The sequence below is a fragment of the Melanerpes formicivorus genome, unplaced genomic scaffold, assembly GCF_026170545.1.
Source record: "Melanerpes formicivorus ecotype bairdi unplaced genomic scaffold, bMelFor1.0.p_v2 SCAF_34, whole genome shotgun sequence".
NCBI lineage: Eukaryota > Metazoa > Chordata > Aves > Piciformes > Picidae > Melanerpes > Melanerpes formicivorus.
The window spans coordinates 8,527,366-8,546,718 of NW_027142386.1; the positions used below are offsets into that span (position 1 = coordinate 8,527,366).

The 19,353-nt window shown below is 48.0% G+C and overlaps 1 protein-coding gene across 1 annotated transcript in view; it reads right to left on the reverse strand.

Moving 5' to 3' along the window:
* The window catches only part of EBF2 (EBF transcription factor 2), a 100,792-nt gene that overhangs the window by 19,140 nt on the left and 62,299 nt on the right, over positions 1–19,353 (reverse strand). Inside the window, exon 7 of the mRNA XM_068156804.1 lies at positions 6,761–6,842. Within this exon, the coding sequence (XP_068012905.1) occupies positions 6,761–6,842 (82 nt within the window). The remainder of the gene's footprint in view (positions 1–6,760; positions 6,843–19,353) is intronic.

Sequence of the window (19,353 nt, forward strand, 5' to 3'; positions counted from 1 at the left end):
ACAAACACATCCTTCCTTCTGCTGGCAAAGCCTGCCTGAGACAGTGGCATCTCATTTCTAACAGGCAATGCACAGCTCTGGAGCTCCTGTCACAGTGGCTTTTTGCTCTTCAGATTGAGCACATTTAGCTCTTCGAGTGTTTTTCTTTCTGCACTTCCAGTCACTCCTGCCTTTACTCATACAGGATCCAAATAAGGTCACCTTGGGTTGGGTCAGTCACTATCTGCTGCAGAAATCTCCCACCCTGTAACGGCTCCAGACTGCTGAAAGCTCAGTCTGCCACAACAGCAGCCCATGTGATGTTCACCTCCAACAACAGCTGGCTGACTCCTGTCCCTGCCCAGACCTGACCTGGGGGTCTCAGGCACTTTCTTTCACCATAAGCCTGAAAAGGATTTGAATTTTGACCAGTTATGTTGTGTCCTTGCCATCCCTTTCTGCTTCCCACAGTCTACACTCCTAACTCACAGTATTATCCCACCACTCTCACCCACTCTTCCTCCTCCTGGATGACAGAGATCCTGCAGTGCCTCACATCAGAGGCTGGGTGAATTGTCAAACACAGCCAGCTTTGCTCACACGCCTGATGAGGAACTGATCCAGCCACTCTGAGGTCAGGAAGGAAATCTCCCCAGGGACACACCTTGTTATTTTCCTTTCTCTTTCTCCCTAGAGCACCTAGAGGGAGAATACCTGCCAGGAAACCTTCCACATCCTGATTTCTGCTGAAAACAGAGGGCAGCTGCTGACCTTTCTCTTTTTGCTTCTAAAAAAGCAGGTTGGTTCAAAGCTGAGCGTTGTTAGCACTGTAGCTCTGGTGCCTTGTCCCAGCCTCAGCCATGCTCTGCAGGATGTTTAATCAGTGTGTTGCTGGAGGAAGCAGAATTCCCAGTCAACAGGAGTCTGATGCATTAGCACCAGGTCTCAGCTGAAGCATTTGAGCTGAAGTGCCTCATCTTCATTCCAGAGAATTATTGTCCCCCATTACACACCGGTCGTTACCATTAAGTATCACTGGGCTTCAAGCAAGTTCTCTAGGAGAAGTCCTCATTAAATGGAGGGTATCAGGGGTTTTTGGTTCAGTTCCTGGGAGAATCACTCACTGGGAACACAGCACTGACAGCAACAACCCTGCCTGTGCAAGCTCAGATTTGCAGATCAGCTGAGCTCAGATAGCAGCAGCAGGGTGTGAAAAGCTGATTTCACCACACTTCTCTGTCAGTTTTCCACTGAAAAATCTTTACTCAGAAGTATTTTAATTGATAACTCATCAACATTTGCTTCAGTTACATTCACAAGGACATGCTGCTCCATCTGCAGATGTATTTGGGCAGTCATCACCATCGGATCTAGGAAGATTCTCTTTCCCTGCTGTAGCCATAGGCAGACAGAATCACAGAATTAACCACACTGGAAAAGACCTTCAAGGTCACTGAGTCCAACCTATCACCCAGCACCATCTAATCAACCCAACCATGGCACTAAGTGCCTCTTCCAGTCTCTTCTTAAACACCTCCAGGGACAGTGACTCCACCACCTCCCTGGGCAGCACCTTCCAGTGGCCAATCTCTCTTGCTGGGAAGAATTTCCTCCTAACATCCAATCTGAATCTACCCATTTCTATTTTCCTTTTCCATTCCCCCCAGTCCCATCATCACCTGACACCCTCAAAGTCCCTCACCCACCCCATTTTCCCTCTTTTCCCCCTCAAACCCAGAGCACCTGGGCTCTATTGGACTCTCCTCCCACTCCAGGTGTGGCCACTTGGCCTTCCCCACCCACTCCCCTATTTAATGGCACCAGGAAGGGCAGCAGCCCCAAGCTGGGCTGAGGATCCTCCTCTCCTCCCTGGTGAGTGCCCATGCTGCACACTGGGTGATGGTGACCACAAAGGCTGAGGGGCCTGGTGGACCCCCCCCTGGTTTGTTAAGGCAATGATTGATGACTGCCCCAATCCCATCCAGGGGTGCTGGCTGGGGCTCCTTGCTGGGGCTGAGCTCCTCTGGGTGGTATCTTGGCTGGTGAGGGTCTGGCCCCTGGCTCTGGGCTGGGTGCAGGGATGGTGGGGCAGAGCCAGATGATATGATGCTAATTGCACTGCTTTGACCTGGAGGCCCCTGGAGTCTGCTCTCATCCTTCAATAAATCTCTGCTCTTGTGCCTCTCTTTCAGACCATTTCTTCCCCCTCACTGCTGCTACTTCTCAGAAACAAGGAAGGAAAGGACACTGACTTGCAATACAACTATGTTACTACTGGGGAGTAAACACTGTGGTATTCGTCCCTCACCTTTTACCTTTTGGGGCCTAACAACTTTTTCAACAGTAGAAAACATTTGGTCTTTGATTTTAAAGAATTGAAGAGATTGTACTTTTGAAGCTCTACTTAACACCACAGCACACTTCAAGCTGCCAATGTGCTCACCAAGCAGCTGCTGCTGCTGCTGCTCTCCAAACAGAAGAATTAGACTCCAAAAGCCTCCACCTCTGCAGGCATCTGAGGCTGTGTCACATTTACAATGCAGCACTAATGTGACCTTTCCATCCCTGTTTCTTTCCACTCCCCTCCTTCTCAGGAGTGTGATATAAGTAAAATCTAACATTTAATACATTGTAACTCCACTATGAAACATCCACATCTCCTGACAGATCTAGACGTGAGGCCGAGGCTGGGCTCAGTCTGGATCCCAACGCCCTGGAACTTTGGTCATCAGCCAAGCCCAGCCCAAACTGTGCAGCTTCACACCCATCTCTAATCAGAAGCATTAACTTGACCTGTTTCCAGGCATGAGTAACCATTCCTGCATGCTGAAGAGCTCAGAGATGCATTGTGCAGCACTATTTCCATGTCTCCTGCTTGTGTCTCAACAACAAAACCTGAGTTCTGGGCTTTCATTCCATCTCCATTACAGTGCAGAGATGGTCTTTGACCAGAGCCTTTGAGTGGCAGGGCTCAGGAGAGGTTTCAGAAAGAATTTTGGTATAAGACTTCTCTCTTCTCTTGCTTGTTTGTGGTTGGGTTTTTTTAATCACCATTTTTAAAGTATCTTAGTGTGTCCTGGAGATGTGGCAAGCACTGCTCCAGGAGAAGGAACGCCTTTGGGTTTGCAGGAAATGTACCAATTCAAAGACATGCAGCAGAGCAGAAATCTGTTTGCACAAGGCAAGTTGAATGGGTTGGAGGGAGAGCAAGGCCCTGATAAAAACAGCTGTACAAATGATTTATTAGGAAAAAAACAATAAAGGTTTTAAATGCAACCCAAGAATAAAGCATCATGAATTAATTGTACAGGGCATAAAGCACCCTCCTGCACTGTGCTCTTTGGCCCTGCTTCTACTCTGCCCACATCTTCCTGTGCTGGCAGGATGAGCAGCTGTCCTTTCAGACCTGATCATTCTGCACATTCATTACTTTCTTTGGTGTAAATCTTCACAATTCAAGTGAAAATGAACGTGCTGACAGCGTGCAAGCACATCACTGATACTGAGAGTTATCTGCTTTGTTTTCCCCGCTCCTGACCTTGAGGGCAGCTAGCAGACAGCACACAACAAGCAGCAGGTAAAAAAGTATTTGGTCAAATCTAAACACAAAAACAAAAAGCCCCCCCCAAAAAAAAGGAGGTTCCAGGAGCAGAGGCAGTGGATTGTTCAAAGCTACTCTGAACTTTGGTGGCGCTCAGAGAAGTTCTTGCTACCCTCAGAAGCAGCAAGGCAGGCAGTAAACAAGCTCTCTGTGCTCATTGTCTTTCCTGCTCCTCCTGGCTAATTGCCTTTGGCCCTGAGAGCTTTTTTTTTCACTCCCAGTGTGTAAAATTCTAGCAACTGAGCTACTTTCTGCGTTGTTGTCACATAATGACCGCTGCAGCCCAGAACAAAGCCCATCAGCCGAGGCATCCAGCTTTGAAGCAGCCTGGATGCAGGTCCTGCTCTCCCTCCAAACCTCAAGCACTTAGCAGTTCGGGTCTCAAAGGCTTCATTTTTGTGATGCCGAAAAAAAAGCCTCAGCAACGTCTTTGGTTTTGACACAAAGTGAGGTAAGCTCAGTGGCTTTGTCTGATCCTGATTCATTTTGGAGTTTGAACTTCAGTCTCACAGTGAACCTCAAAGGGTCTGAACTCCTATGGACCAAAAGTGCAGAAGGAGTTTAAGTAAAGCACAGTCAGAGAGTTTCACTTGGCTCGGCCTGGCCTGGCCTGGTGTACAACAGAACACCCAGATGAGGAGTCTGTCTCAGCTCATTTTCTTCTCCAATAAACTGCTGATTTTGGTACAAAGATGAAAAGCAAGGCTGTACTGGGTGGATTGGCTGCAGGCAGAGCTGTCCCAGCATGACCATGGGGGTGCTGCAGACCTACTTCCATTTCTCTGGCCAATGCCTCACTGGAAACACAAAGCTATGCAGGCTCTGTAACATCACCAGTTTGGGTGTGGGGATAATGAGGCAGAACAAAGGACATGGCTGATACCAGAGAGAGATTGCTGCCCAAAAAATTAGATCCCAAATCTGCCTGCAGTTCAGCACTGACCACAACCTAGGGTTTTGGTTTCACTTGCCACAGCGAGAGGGCAGGGAGCATCAGACTGAAATCAGGGCTGAAGCTGCGGGGCTTGGGTGTCTTTGGATCCAGGTTTTCCATGTGCATCCCTTGCAGTGTAGCAGTGCTGGGATCCCCAGGCACCAATCGGGGTCCCCTTGTGTGAAGTTTCTTACAAACTCCCAACCCAAGGAGGCTCTCTTCATGGCTCTGCCACTGTGCAGCTGGCTGCTACAGCCAGCTCCAGGACCTAACAAGATCTCTTCACAAGCTACAAACTGAATTTTCCTTTATTCCCTGTTTTTCACATGCTGGGCAGATGATCCCTAATTGGTGTGTTTTCTTTATGGAAGGAAAAGAAAGCAGGGCAGGTTTCCTATCAGCGAGCAGCTCCTTTGTCTCCTCTCTTATCATCTGGAAAAACACAGACTGAAGAAGTCACTGCAGCCTCTTCAAACCACCAGTGAAAAAAATGGAGTTGGTCAGGAATTTTTCTTTACACTTATTTCTGCTCAACCCAAAGCATTCCTAACTTCCATAACTGGCCTGCATGTCTTTCCGATCTGGGGAGCTCTCAGCAGCTTCTGCATTGCAGCCTTTCTCTTAAAACTTGAACTTTTTCTACATATAAAAATCTACCTCCTGTGAATTTGTCATTGCCACTAAAAGTCGACAAAATAAATCACTTGTCTGTGAAAACATGTTTTGGTGGAAAGTTTTAAACAACTCTGTAAGCTCCTGTGGAGCTTTCACTTCATTTATAAATGAGGAAAGTGATGCAAGTCATGAAGCACAAACTGCCAAACCAAAGGATGTCACCTTCCCGCTGCAAGGCTTGTGGGGCCACAAGGAAACCACACATCCCTCAGGGAGCCAAAATCCTCTTTGCATCAGGGATGTGGCACAGTGAAAATGCAGTAACAATGGCAACAAGCAGTGACAGCCTTTCTGAGGCCAGTCCTGGGTTTCATGGGTAGGGTTTAAAAACTCTGGCTGGCAAAGCATGCAGGAGCCATATCAAACACCTCCATAAGGAAGAGCTCAAAAGCTTTTCCAAGATGTTGTCCCAAGACAACTCGACCACCTCCCTGGAATGGGTTGTCCAGGGAGGTGGTCGAGGCCCCATCCCTGGGGGTGTTTAAGAGCAGGCTGGATGAGGCTCTGGGCAGCCTGATCTAGTGTTGGGTGTCCCTGCCCATGGCAGGGGGGTTGGAACTAGATGATCCTTGTGGTCCCTTCCAACCCTGAATGAAACTATGAAACTATGAAACTAAGATGAACTCTGGAGAGGTGCTAAAAGACAGAGACAACGGTCAAAGGTCACCCAGCGAATCAGTCCAACCCTCTGACTTGCCATCCTGTGTCCCTCCTACTGTCCCATGCTACCTCACCCCCAGCTGCCCCAGAGCTCATTCCAGCATCACTTTTCCCCAGCGTTCTGTGCTGTGCCACCTTCCATGCCACACAGAGGCAGCACCTCCAAGCTGTGAAAGCCTTCCACACTCCCTGGACATTTTTGTGTGGCTTGAGCTCCAGGTAAAACCAAGAGAGCTGCTTAGTGGTGAGGGTATGAAAGGGGGAGCCTGTGCCTGCCTTCCTCCTCACCAGTGACACACTTCTCCTCCTGTGTTTTTATTAGCTGGTACTCACAATACATCAGCCACAGCTATGATGAAACCAGTGGCAGATTTCACTGCAAAGCAGCTGGGTCAGTGTCCCCTGGGCCTTGTTGCTTTGCTGCATGAGCTCTTAAAGTGACCTTCACGATTTTGGCTGCCTCTTTTTGTGTGTGTGTGTGTAAATAAACTGAAGGGGAGGGCATGAGAGTGTTAAAAGACAAAAGAAAGGGAAGAGACAGGGAGTGGAGAGGGGCTGAGGAGGCTGCTTGTGCACCACGGTTGGAGCCACTCGGAGCAATTTGGAGGCATCTGAGGCTCAGGAGCAGGATCCCTGCTGTGGGCAGCTGCGTGTGGGAGTGCTCTGCCCGAGGGTGTCACATCAAATATCCACTGCTGCTTGGTACAGTACAGCACTTCCCCTTGGGGATTCAGAGTGGGAAAAAGGGGGGAAAGGTTTAAACACACAGATGGGGGGAAACTTGAACAATCTCTGATCTGGTTTAGCATACACTGTCATCATGTTTGTAACGGGCTGTGCAGGAGAGAGGGGAGGGAAACGGAGAAGAAGAGAAAAGGCAAAAGGTTAATGCTGAGCCTTGTAAGACTTACCTGGAACCGTCTCATATCTCTTGGGTTTCCTGCTGTTTTCAAGCAATTCTGATTGCACTTGAGAAAAAATTTTAAGAAGAACCTGGAAAGACAAAAGAGCCAAGTCACTGCCATGGAATGGAACAAACCAGTGCTGGGATTTCTCTTTGCAGGTCCACATCCTAGGGATTTAGCAACAGAGCAGGGCTGGGAGAATGTAACAAAACAGAACCAAAGAAACTGACAAAGAGAAGGGGAAAGAAGCAGGCAAGGCTTGGGCTGGGCTGCTCGCTGCTGCCACTCACTGTGTCTGCTCCCACTGATGCCCCTTCCCTCACTGCCTGTTGGGCTGCACGGTTCCAGGCTCTTTCTTTACCCACTCTGTCATGCCAGGGCTTTCCTTGACTGTGTGGAGGGATTTTCCATGAAACCAGAGAGAAGGGTTTTATGGTGAAAGCTACAAACCCAAGGTAACTGTGAAGCAGATAAGGCTTGAAACCACTCCGAGTGTACTAAAAAGCAGGAGCAAATGTGGCTCTGGTGAGGTTTCATCATGGTGATGTTTTTAGTTACTAAGATTTCAGTAACTAAAGCAAAGCAGAAGAGCTGCCACCAGCCCGGATTATAAACTTAGATAGAGTGAGAGAGGATAACAAAAACACAACCTGAAGTGATACATGACAGCTCCTGCTGTCCAAGCAGATAAACCTATTAACATCCTACAAAGTTCTCCTGCCAATTACCTTTGCCCTGTCACAGATGCCTATCTTTATGTGTCATTATTCAGGGGAGGGTTCAGCCTGTCACCGGCACAAGCGGAGTCTCCAGTGTGCTCGATTGGCTTACCCAGCACTGGGCACCACAGCACCGGGACTGCAGGGCAGAAATATTAGGCAGGTTTTTTGTGTCACACGAAGGGAGGAGAGGATCCCTCTCTTTGTTACCTGGTTAATCTGACTTAATTTACCATTCAGAGGTAAAGAAACTAGAGGCAGAATCAGAGCTGTTGGATTAACAACAACAGAAGCACAGCTTCAGAAGTCAGAAGACAGAAAACCCTTCTGGCATCCCCCGTCACAAGCAGAAATATTTTCCGTGGTTCGCTGCATTTGGGCTGAGCTGCGACACTTGAAATTAAAAGGGACCAGAGACTTTTAAATAGATTTGAAAGGGAAAATATTTGAATGGAAGCAAAAATAAATAGTTGAAGGCTTGCTGTAGAACACAAAGAAGAAGTTATTTATTTATTTCTCTTGCTGAGTGCTTTCCTTAAAAAAAAAACCACCCGGCTTTTGCAGTAAGTTAAAGTCCCAGGTGAGCCAGGCCGATTTCCCTTTCTGTTACTATGACAACCATTTTTTACCGCAGTCCCAAAGTCCCTTCAGAACTCACACATTCATGCCTTGAATTAGAACTTTAAAGGAGAAAGATGGATATTTCCTAGGGTTTACCAACAACAGCCAGAACAGCCCTAGCGCCAGACAATAAGGCAGAAAGCCGCTCTCCCTTCTCCCACTTTCTTTGCACCTCTTCCTGGGGTATTTCTCTTCCTTCTGCCCCAAGCACACAAAGAAACATCAAAGGACCTGATCCATTTCTATGTTGCTCGAGCAAACAAAACCCTTCGCAAACCTCCTGGCAACTGAAGCCAGAGAAAAGCCCTTGGTAGCATCATGTAAAATGACTGCACAAAATTCATCTTTCCAGTGAGCGTTTTTCACGTGAACCATTCCTTTTTGCCTTAACTCTCACACAAACATTTTTAAATACTTAAAATATTTCTTTTCTCTGGGTGTGTATTTTGCAGACTGAGTTTCCACCTCTGCCATTTCTTCTCATTTACGAGTTAGAGCTCTCTGGGTACTTTGTGTGCACGGAGCAGGGTGAGAGCTCACATCCTGCTGCAGGCTCTCTTCGCACTGGGGGTCGGCAGGGGAAATGTGCTGGTGCTGGTCCACCTCTTTGTACCCTCAACTGAAAACCCTCCAGAACCTCCTGCCTCAGGAGCTGCTCTGAGTGAATATATTCTATCAAATGAGTCTTACTGGCTTCTTGTGCTCAAACCTGTGGCCTCTTTTATCCTTTGAAAGGAGAGTATGTGGAGTAGAGCCTTCTGCTCTGCTGTATTGTGGGGCAGGGTGGATTCTCACACTCATCTCAGAGGCTACTGCGCCAAGACACAGGTGGGCGGTGGGAGGAGAGGATGGGAGACCCTGATCTCAGATTTCCCTAGCTTGGACAGAGCTGGTTGGAGTCAGGCCCTTGCTGTGGTGACAGTCATGCAGCTCACAGTGTATTTAATCTTAGTATGGTTTAGCTGGAGCAAAGACATCCACAACAGCTTCTGCTCAGATCCTGCTCACACATTTGAAGGTCAGTGCTTAAAATCAATTAATTGCATTTATTTGAGATCATTGTCTTGATTTTAATGACTATCACAGCAGAAGGCTTCTTTATAATCTGAATATTATCTCTGGAGTAACTTTGTTCTAATAGTGAGTGTACTGTCAGGAAGCTGAGGAGAACCTTTGCTGCTCCTCTGCAGCCGTTGCAGGCAGTGTGGGATCAGGCACTGCACAAAGGCATTGCCAAGGAGCGGGCAGCTCACGCTGCGTGAGGAGTGAGTGAGGTTATTGCAATATTCCAGAGATCTGATAGCCCACAAACAGCAGCTAATTAATCTTCACAAAACTCCTGTGCATGAAGTGTGAACCCAGTTTAACAAATGTGAAAACCAACATATGTAGGTCAGGAGACTTTCCTGGGTTTGTCAGAGATTTGCTGGGAGAGGAGGCAGCAGGAGTCAGATGATGTGGTGAGGTCTCAAGTGCAGGCCAGGAGAAGAGAAGTTGGTTGTTCATTTGTCACTTGTTTGATAGACTCCAGCCACACCAAAAAATGGACCTGAATATTATGCCTGCTACTCCTGCCCCTAACACCACCCTTGTTTCCTGATGGGAAAACCAAGAAACGCTTCTCTATCCTCCTGCCTCAATTCAAAGGAATTTCTTCAGTTATGGGACACCAATCTCAGAAGACTTTTCTCCAGCTCCACACCTCTGTGTGCAGAGGACAACAGACAACACACGAGGATTCCTCAGTCTTGGGTGGGAGATGAGTGAAGGTGTGTGCAAACCTACAGGAGATGGAGTAAGGATCCTTCTCCATAAATTTCTGTGACACTTTTTTTTTTGCCTCCATCTAATAGCTGAGTGTAGACCTACAATGATCTCCAAACCCTACCCCACCCCCACCCCCCCAGCAGCAAACCTGGTATTTACAGTCCTTATATTTCCTACCTTCTGCACAATTTTCATCTCCAGATTCTGCCCCACTCTGGGCAGCAGCAGCAAGCCACCCCATCCCCATTCCCCCCCCCCCCTCCCAGCTGCAGTTCACCCTCATTTGGTGAATGTTTCTCCTCTCTTGCAAAGGGATCCCATTTCCAGGAAGCAAGGGCTCGGGGAGCACACTGCCAGTCACCCAGGCCATCATTTGTTGGTGCTGAACGGAGCCATTTGGCATGGCCACGTTTGCTAGGGGAAAAAAAACCACACAACTCTCCAAGGAAAACCTCCTTGTTTGTGCACTCTGATGAAAACCTGACACTATTAATGAAAATAATAATTGAACTCTATGGGTTCAGATTGAAAATGAAACACAACACTAACAGCACCTTGGTAATTGCAATTGTTCTCCAAAAAGTCTTTGGAGGACTCTGCAATCTGAGCAGCTTCCCTTTTCCTCTGGGTTTTTCTTCTTCCTCCCACACCAAAACTTTCCAGTAACCTATAAGAAAATGGCTAAAAGCTTATTTATCCTGCAAAATCCATACCATTCCTGCTATTTGGCACAGGACCAAATGCCATAACATAATCAAAAGTCAAGAGGCAGAAGGTAATCGAGTAGAGGATTGGGCTGTTGAAGAGGACATTCAGGTGATATTCTCTGGTTTATTACAGCAGCAACAGGCTCCAACTCTGCTAAGCATTGCACAGCCAGGTTGTGAAATAGTTCCTGGAGAAAAGACACACAAAGGACAGGAGGGAAGGAAGGCTTCTGTCCACATTTTGCTGGTGGGGAAGTCAAGGCACCTAGAAATTAAGTGTTCTACCTCACAGAGTAGCTCAAGTTGCTCCTGAGCCAAGAACCATTCCATGTTTGTACTTTTTGTTGGTTCTCTTTAAAGGTGACAAAAATTTCTTAGAGCTCAGTGCCCCTGAACACAACACGAGCAGGATTTGAAAGCAGAGCCAAATTCTTCTTCATGACACTTCTGTCAGCCTCAGGCCTGCAGCCCAGCTTGGTGTGGGACCAGCTCACGCAGGCGTGGGCCTAAGGATGCTCTGCAGCACCAGTCACATTGATTCCTTCTGTGGTGTCACTTTGTCCTTCCAGCTCTAATCAGGTGCAAACTGAACTCAGGGTCCACTTTGAAATCCTGGGGATTCCAGAAAAGGTAGGACCTGACACAGGTGTTCAGAGGGCACAGAACCTGATCCCCACTCTTTTATTTGCCATGCTCAGAGAGATCTGTGACTCCTTTCTCTTTTGACTCCTCTCTCTTCTTACCCCACTGCTCTCAGCAAATATCTGTCTGCTGAGCCATGCTAGGCTGAACAGTGAGCACCAATTACACCAGCAGCCTCTCTGCTGCTGCTGGCTCTGCTGCTTTTTACTGTTGCTGCCAGATGGCAGAGGCCAGCACATTAAAACTCTACCCTGCAGTTAATGCAGAACTTGGTAATCACTTTCCAGTGACTCCAAGAGATCAGAAAGTTGTGCTGATGCGAACGCTGCAGACAGACCCAAGGTTAGGCACCTCTTTCACACCTGCCAGAGCGGATATTGCTCAGCAGACAGCTCTCACTCACTCCTGGAGGCAGGAGCCTGTCCCTCGGCTGGGTTGGTCTGAACGACCGCGCAGTCATTTGTTAAAGAGGCGAATTTACAGCCCGGCAGCCGGTGCCCCTCCCTTCTCTGAGGTCTGCTCAGTTGGTGGATTTGCACCTATTGTACTTCTGGGTCTGGCCACAGATGACCTTGACTCTGGGCGCCATTGGAACATCATATTCCTGTGACAGATTTATAGATTGGCAGACAGGGGCACACTCGGCACATTCCTTCCCTAAGACAGGACAGCATCCAATGTTTGTTAGCATCATTAAACTAAAACTGACTTTTCACCTGCTCCCATACCATATGCAGCTGCAAATTTTTAAATTAAACTATGAAGCCATGCATAAATTTACATATATTACAGACTAGCCTCTCCATTTAACATGCAAATGTACTCCAATGTTTCAGAACACCTTCTGTCGCTAATTAATTTGCTGAATTATAATTAGACTAATCCTGCATAATTAATAAGCACAGATTTTTTTTTAATTTCTAAGCAGCTTGATGAGATCATTCACTTCCTTCTATAAACTGCTAAGTAACTGTTAAAAAAAATCTGGAAAGAACATATGTGAAAAGGTATGCTTGATGTCGCATACAAATCCAGACGAGCGGGCAGGCTTCAAGGAGTCAGGACTAATACAGGAGCACGGCTGGAGCAGAGGCACCATCGGGCTGCTATTTGCAAGGGCAAGGACCGAGATTTTCTGTGCCTATTTTATTCCTTTTGCTTTTACCCGTCAGACCTCCCCAGATCATAGCCTGAGACAGGAGAGGATTACAGCAGCGTCTGCGGAGCGAGGGGATGTGCGGATGTGAGCACGGCGGTGCGGAGCGAAGCGCTCTGCCCCGCATGCTGTGTGGATGAGCTCCTTTGATGCTGTTTGGAGTTGTTTTCATTGCAGCTGCCAAAACCAACGGAGAGCATTCTAGTGAAACAATTAAGTGCTATTAGCACTGGATTCATTCTCTAATGATTAAAATGAAGGGTCTTGCTTTAATGCTGAGGAGCTGGGATTCAGTGGAACGTGCCTGCCAAGGGCTGTTCTGACATGTGCGGTGTTACAGACTGGGGAGCCTGCTCCTCACGCACAAAGCAACCCTTGTGCATAGAGCAGCCACGTCCTGAGGTGTCACCCAGCAATGTGACTGTGCAGGGAAAGAAGGAAAGGGCACCCCAAATAGCACAGGATGTTTTGCAAACAAAGGCGCAGACAATAGCAGGAATGTATTGCACTTACAAACACATCACCTGCAGTCCCATCTGCTGATTGCTGGATCTACTCATACAGCTCTTGCTGTATATCTCAGCTCTGTTGCTAGCATCCTTGCTTAGCCTTCACTTCCACCTTTCCCCAAAGCAGTGCTCACCAGCATCACCAGGGGTTTGCTTCAGTTGTGAGTAAGCGAAACCCAAAGCAAGCCCTCCAGATCCAACCCAAACAAAGGCAGAAAGAAGGAAAAAACACATTCCTGTGCTGGAAGATTGGTGAACCACTGAAAGCCTTCAAGTGTGCTTGTGGATGGCACGTGTTTAACAAAGACCTTTCTCCAGGAGAAGAAAGCATCTCACAATTAAAACCACAGAAGCAGCCCAGCTACTCACAAAGCAGAACAAGGCCATGAGGTCTGTGTCAGATTACCACGGGGCTGAGGGCTCCAGACATGGAGTAGCTCCTCCAACAATTGCTGTTGTACATTTACAGACATCCCCAATATCTGCTGTTCTCCTGAGAGTCACTGAACACATCACCAGCTGACAAGGGAGCTGAGGAGGGATGAAATGAGTAATACAAACAGAAAGCATCTCTCTGCCTCATACATACATCTCCATTGCTTACCTGCCTGGACCCCAGCTCAGCAGACAGAGAAGGGAGAATGAGCTTTTAAAAATAAAACAATACAGGTTGGGTCTCTAATTTCCTTCCTCAGCTCTGCCTGCACCTCATTTTAAACCGTGGATGAAATGGCCCAAAGATATCTGGGTCAGATGGCTGAGGCAGAAATAGAATCTGTATCTCCAGAGCCACAGAGCTGGGCACAGAAGCCAGGCACTGCAGATCTTTCAAGCTGTTCTTGTTCTGCCAGAAGAAGACATTGCACAGCCCCAGCTCGTGGCCAAAAGCAAATGGCAGCACCCCATCCTTAAGAGCATTTCCGATGGCCAGGGCTTCCCACCATTTCCCCAGCCTTTGCCCATGGGATTTGTCAAGGCTGACAGGTTCGTGCACCTTGTTCCTGTGTATGTGCACAAAGGCTCCCAGAGAGCCCCTGGTTCCTTTAAAGGGAAAAAATCTGAACTCTGAAACTCAGGTTTTCTTGTCTTGCACCTTTAAGATCAAGTCCAACCATCAACCTGACACCACTGGGATCTGAGATCATCCAGTCCAACCCCTCTGATAACACAAGTTCTGCTGCATCAGATTGCTCAGGATCCCAAAGCCCAGGTGGGTTTTGCAAGTCTCCAGAGAAAAAGAATCCACAGCCTCTCTGTGCAGCCTGCTCCAGCGCTCCAGCTCCCTCACACAAAGAAGATTCTCCTTAAGTTCAAGTGAGACCTCCTGGGCTCTGGTTGGTGTCCATCACCCCTTGTCCTGTCACTGACAAGAGCCCAGCCCTGTCCTCATGACCTCCACCTTTCAAGGCATTCTATGAACGAGGCCCTTCAGAAGAACACTGCACGAGGTCTCACTGTGCTCAGACACATCTCCAGAATGCAGTGGGTCAAAATCCAGCCTGCCCTTTCTCTGGGCTCAAAATTCAAACCCCTGACTCTACATCCTCACCCCACAGAAAGCTCAAATCAGAGGTTCCGTGGAAGAAGAGCCACCTGCTGCAACTGCACAGCATCACAGCCCAGATTTTCATGAGATGCATCCCCAAAGCCTTTAAAGTGTCTGAGATCAGGCACCCAGAAAGCAAGACGAGGCAGAACTCGAGCATGTGGGCAATGGGCTTGCTCTCAGCTCCTGGCTGCAGAGTTATTTTGCCTCTGGCAAATACTTTGTGCTACAGGAGAAATGGCTTCTCTTGCCTCGCACCCCCCCACACACATGCACCCCAAGTCACCTGCGCAGTGATGTTAACAGCAGAGGAAAATTGCTTCCTGACCTTTCCAGTGATCAATTTACAGCCTGAAGCATGGGATTGGTTTCATTTTCCTGTGCATGTGTAACACCGAGTCCCAGGGCATTACAGACAATGCAGAACCTGCTGCGTGCTGGAGTGGGTGCACATGGTCAGCTCTGCTTAGAGTGGTGGCCTCCTTCCACACATCTCCATGTCGGAAGTGGGATGTTCCCTCAGTACAGCCACTGGTGCCCACTCTGGTGGTGAAGGTCATGGCTCTGGCTCTGATCTCCCCCCAACCATGTCTCTGTGTGCATTTGTAAAGCTGTTACAGAGCTCTGTGTTCAGCTACAGAGCCTGGCCCTCTAGTAAGAGCAAAGCACATTCCTGGAACTTCTGTGAGAGATCCCAAGGTAACACTGGACAAGATGATAGGAAATGGCCTCAGATTGCACCAGGGGAGGTTTAGGTTGGAAATTAGGAACAATTTCTTTGCTGGAGGAGTAGTTAGGCACTAGAACAGTCTGCCCAGGGAGGTGGTGGAGTCCCCATCCCTGGAGGTGAGGATGAAGTGTGTGGCCATGGCAAATGGGACCATGTTTTAGTGGCCATGGAGGTGTTCAGTTGATGGCTTGGCTTGATGATCTTAGAGGTCTTTGATGATCTTAGAGGTCTTTTCCAACCTTAATGATTTGATGATTTCAGCTCCTGATCTTCCACTGCAGATACAGACCTGGCTTTGGGCTACCTGCCCTTGAGGGGAACTGCAGGAGCCTGCAGAATGGGGACATTTCAAGACCAGGTTCTCCCCAGCTCCAGCCAATGATTAATAAGCACTCAGTGTTCCCAAGAGCTGTCTCTGCCCCACCAGAATGGTCCTTCTCCCCCTGGGCTGTGTGTGCTTGTTTTGAATCTCATTAAGGCAAGGCTTGTGCGAGGCTCTGCTTTATGGACAGACTAATGAGCTTGTGTGAGGGCTCCAGATGTTCCCTGGTGCAGCAGCCATGATCTGCACTCTGGATTCCAAAATTCTTCCTTGATTTGTACAGATGACAGGGACAGAGCCAATGCCCTGCTTAAGCAGGCACTGCAAAAGCCAGAGGTGAGGCACTTGTACGAGTCTGTGAGAGTTAAAGCTGGACATGAACCTCAAACTTAACCAACTTTGGAAAGGTTCTCAGGGAGAAAAGCTAACCCAGTGCCTCCCTGGGAGCTGTGCAAGGTGTTTTATGCATACATAGTGCACGCTTTACAGACTCCAGCAGCAGGCACACGCACACACATGCAGAGTATCAATTTTAAAGTGGCTGTTGGCTTATTGATGGCAAACACTCAGGGTTTGATGCTTTAAATACCAAGGTGTCATCCCAAATGCACCATCACAATGTGCTCTCTACCGAGAAAGGTCTCTTGGCAGCTCCCAGCTTCAGGACTTCCTGCCCCTGTCCCCGGTGCACTGACAGGCTGATGTGTGCAGTGAGTTGTGGATCTGTTCCTTCTCAAGTTCTACCACAGTCATAATTTCTGGAGAAAAGTTTTAGAGTGCATGCAACATTTGCTGGATGTTCTCTTCTTTTATGTAATCCAGATGTGTGCATTTTAAATAATTGAGAAGCTGCTGTGGTAAATAGACATCAAGGGAGGCTAATGGGAGTAGCACTGTCATTAGGGAGAGCTTGTACGATGAGACGTCAGACACAGAGTCTGTCCCTCCGGTGTCAGGACAGGTTATGGGATGGAGGCGTGTGGCTTGTTGGAGAGCATCAGACATCAGCCGAAGAGCATCTGTGGCACTTCAGGAGGCTGCTGAGCAAGGACTGGCAGTGACAAGTCTGCCATGAGCTTTCCTGTTACTGAAGCTTCTCTGTTTTCATGTGATTGCATTTAGTAACACATCAAAAAGCTGAGAAAAGCCAGAAATGTTGCATCTCTTTCTGGAAGACCAACATTTGCTGGTGAGACCAGCTCTAAGACTTCCACAGCTTCATACAGGAGCCAAAGAGATTGCCATGGCTCTGAAGCTCTTGGGATTTGTATCTTCTAATCACACTCATAAGGAATCATCAAACCAATAAATGTCAAGGCAGAAACTCTGATCTCTACCAGGACACTTGGAGATTTTCAGAAGATTAATCAGTTGCTCTAAGAACTGATCCCTCTCCTCTATTCCCCTTCCCCTCTCTGCCTTCAGAAATAATAAAGTCAGTCAACAGCTTCAGGTTTTTTTGCAATAATTCAGCAAATGCCAAGATGATTTTCTGTTGCTCAATTAGACTACCAGGTAGAGAGCTCAGGAAAACTTTCACTCTGGTTCTCAGAGAGGGGCATTAGGAACCGTTTCACCTGCCTTACATGGTTACCTCATACTGACCTATTAGCAAGTAAAATATTAGTGGGAAAGTGTCTTCTACCCTCAGCAGAGAGATCCTTGCTCATAAAAAACAACCCACTCCATTCTTCACTTGTTGAGCAATCTCTTCTGAGCACCTGAGCAGAAGCAGTGGCGCAGCTCCTTTGCTTGGCAATGTTTTCACTGGAGCTTAGAACATGACAAAACTCTGAGACAAAGGTGAAATTCTTTTCTAAAGGGTTTGGGTTGGCTCACCCTGGCTGTGAGCGCTGCTGTAAGGGGCTGGACGGGCAAACTCTCTCTCTCTCTGCAAACTTTGGGCTGAATGCTGCGGACTCTACCTGTCCCAGTGGGAATCTGCCCGTTAATTAGCATCCCCAGTGGTAGTTACTCCTGGTTTTGTAAGAGCTGTTTACCAGAACAAGCAAACACTACCACTGCAGCTCCACTGCGAGCAGGTTTACTTCAAGTTAGCAGAGAGACATAAATCACTTCAAATTGCTACTGGAATACACGTGGACAAAAGAATAAAATTTGTCACCAAGCTAATATTGCCATCAACGTTGTGTCTGGCTACATTCCTTCCGATTTGAAAGCAGTTCAATACTCCTTTTACCTTCAAGTAGCAGCACTTAATAAACAGTGATGGATGCTTTTTATTCCCTTTCCCCCCTTCCTCCTGTTCCAGCCTTCCCTATGTCTTTGGAGGGGCTTGTTTAGCTTGGGGGAGATGTAGATCCCCCATCCTTCTTGCATTGACATGCATCCCTCAAGGAATGACGACCATATTTAATTCATAACCCCCCTTGGCTACACAAACATACAACTTCCCATCAATTAGGCAACACAGAGATGCTGTTAAAAATCAATGAGCTTATTATTAAATATATTTTCTTTTCATGTAACAGTAGCAGTTATGGCTGCTCCATTGTTAGAGCAGGAACCTCAGCTGGACAAACAGCTCTAAAGAAATGGACCCGATTGCTTTCTGATCAGCTGGGAGTAATATCGGAGAGCATCGGCACCACCTTGTCATTGCCTCACTGCTTAACATAGGTGCTGAGGGATAAAGGTGATAAAAAGTGACCAAATGGATGCTGCTCAAATAAAATCCTCTAGCAGGAGCGGAAGGCAGCAGTCACTGAGCAGTTGCCTGGTTTTCATAGCCGTGCACAGAGATTCAGAGAAGGGCAAGGCACTGAGCATCCATCACACACCAGCCCAGGCTCCTATTTGTGTTCTCACTGCGCTGCGTTTAGCAGGAATTATTTGGATATTTTGACACGTGCCACTACTGAGGGAGCTCCCTGCCTACAGCAGCGATGTAAAGCCTCTGCCAGCTCATGCACAGGTTAAAACAACCTCCACACACACACAGACAGAAAGCCTTCAGTGCACAGATCTTGGCAAGTACATCATATGCTGTCTGGCCGCAGCTGATCTGAAGCGAGTCCCCCGTAATTACGGGAGAAGGTGGAACAGGTTTCCTGCTAATTGGAAAACTCTGCAAATGGCAGCGCTGAAGTGAATGGAGAGTGGTTAGAACATCAGCAGGATGAGGAAGCTGCTTAGGAGGAAGCTGCTTAGGAGGAAGATGCTTAGGAGGAAGCTCAGATGCGGACTTGTGAATTTTTCAATAGTGCCTGAATCTACCAACAAATTGGTAAGAAAGGCTGAGCTGCAGAATAGCAGCTGGCATCTGACCCGGCTGCAGAGCCAGTGTGCATCGCTGCAGACAGACAGACACACTGCACACACGTGTGCACGGACAAAACACACACATGTGCACGGGTGAAGCGCACACACACACGTGCGCGGGTGAAGCACAGACACACGTGTGCACAGGTGAAGCACAGACACAAATGTGCACGAGTGAAGCACAGACACACAAGTGCGCGGGTGAAGCACAGACACAAATGTGCACGGGTGAAGTGCACACACACATGTGCGCGGGTGAAGCACAGACACAAATGTGCATAGGTGAAGCACAGACACAAATGTGCACGGGTGAAGCACAGACACACATGTGCACTGGTGAAGCACACACACACACGTACACCAGTGAAGCACACACACACATGTGCACTGGTGAAGCACACACATATGTGCACAGGTGAAGCACACACACATGCATGGGTGAAGCACACACACACATGTGCACTGGTGAAGCACACACACACGTGCACAGGCAAAGCACACACACGTGCACAGGCAAAGCACACACACACTCATGTGCACAGACGAAGCGCACACACACACACATGTGCGCGGGTGAAGCACACACACACACACGTGT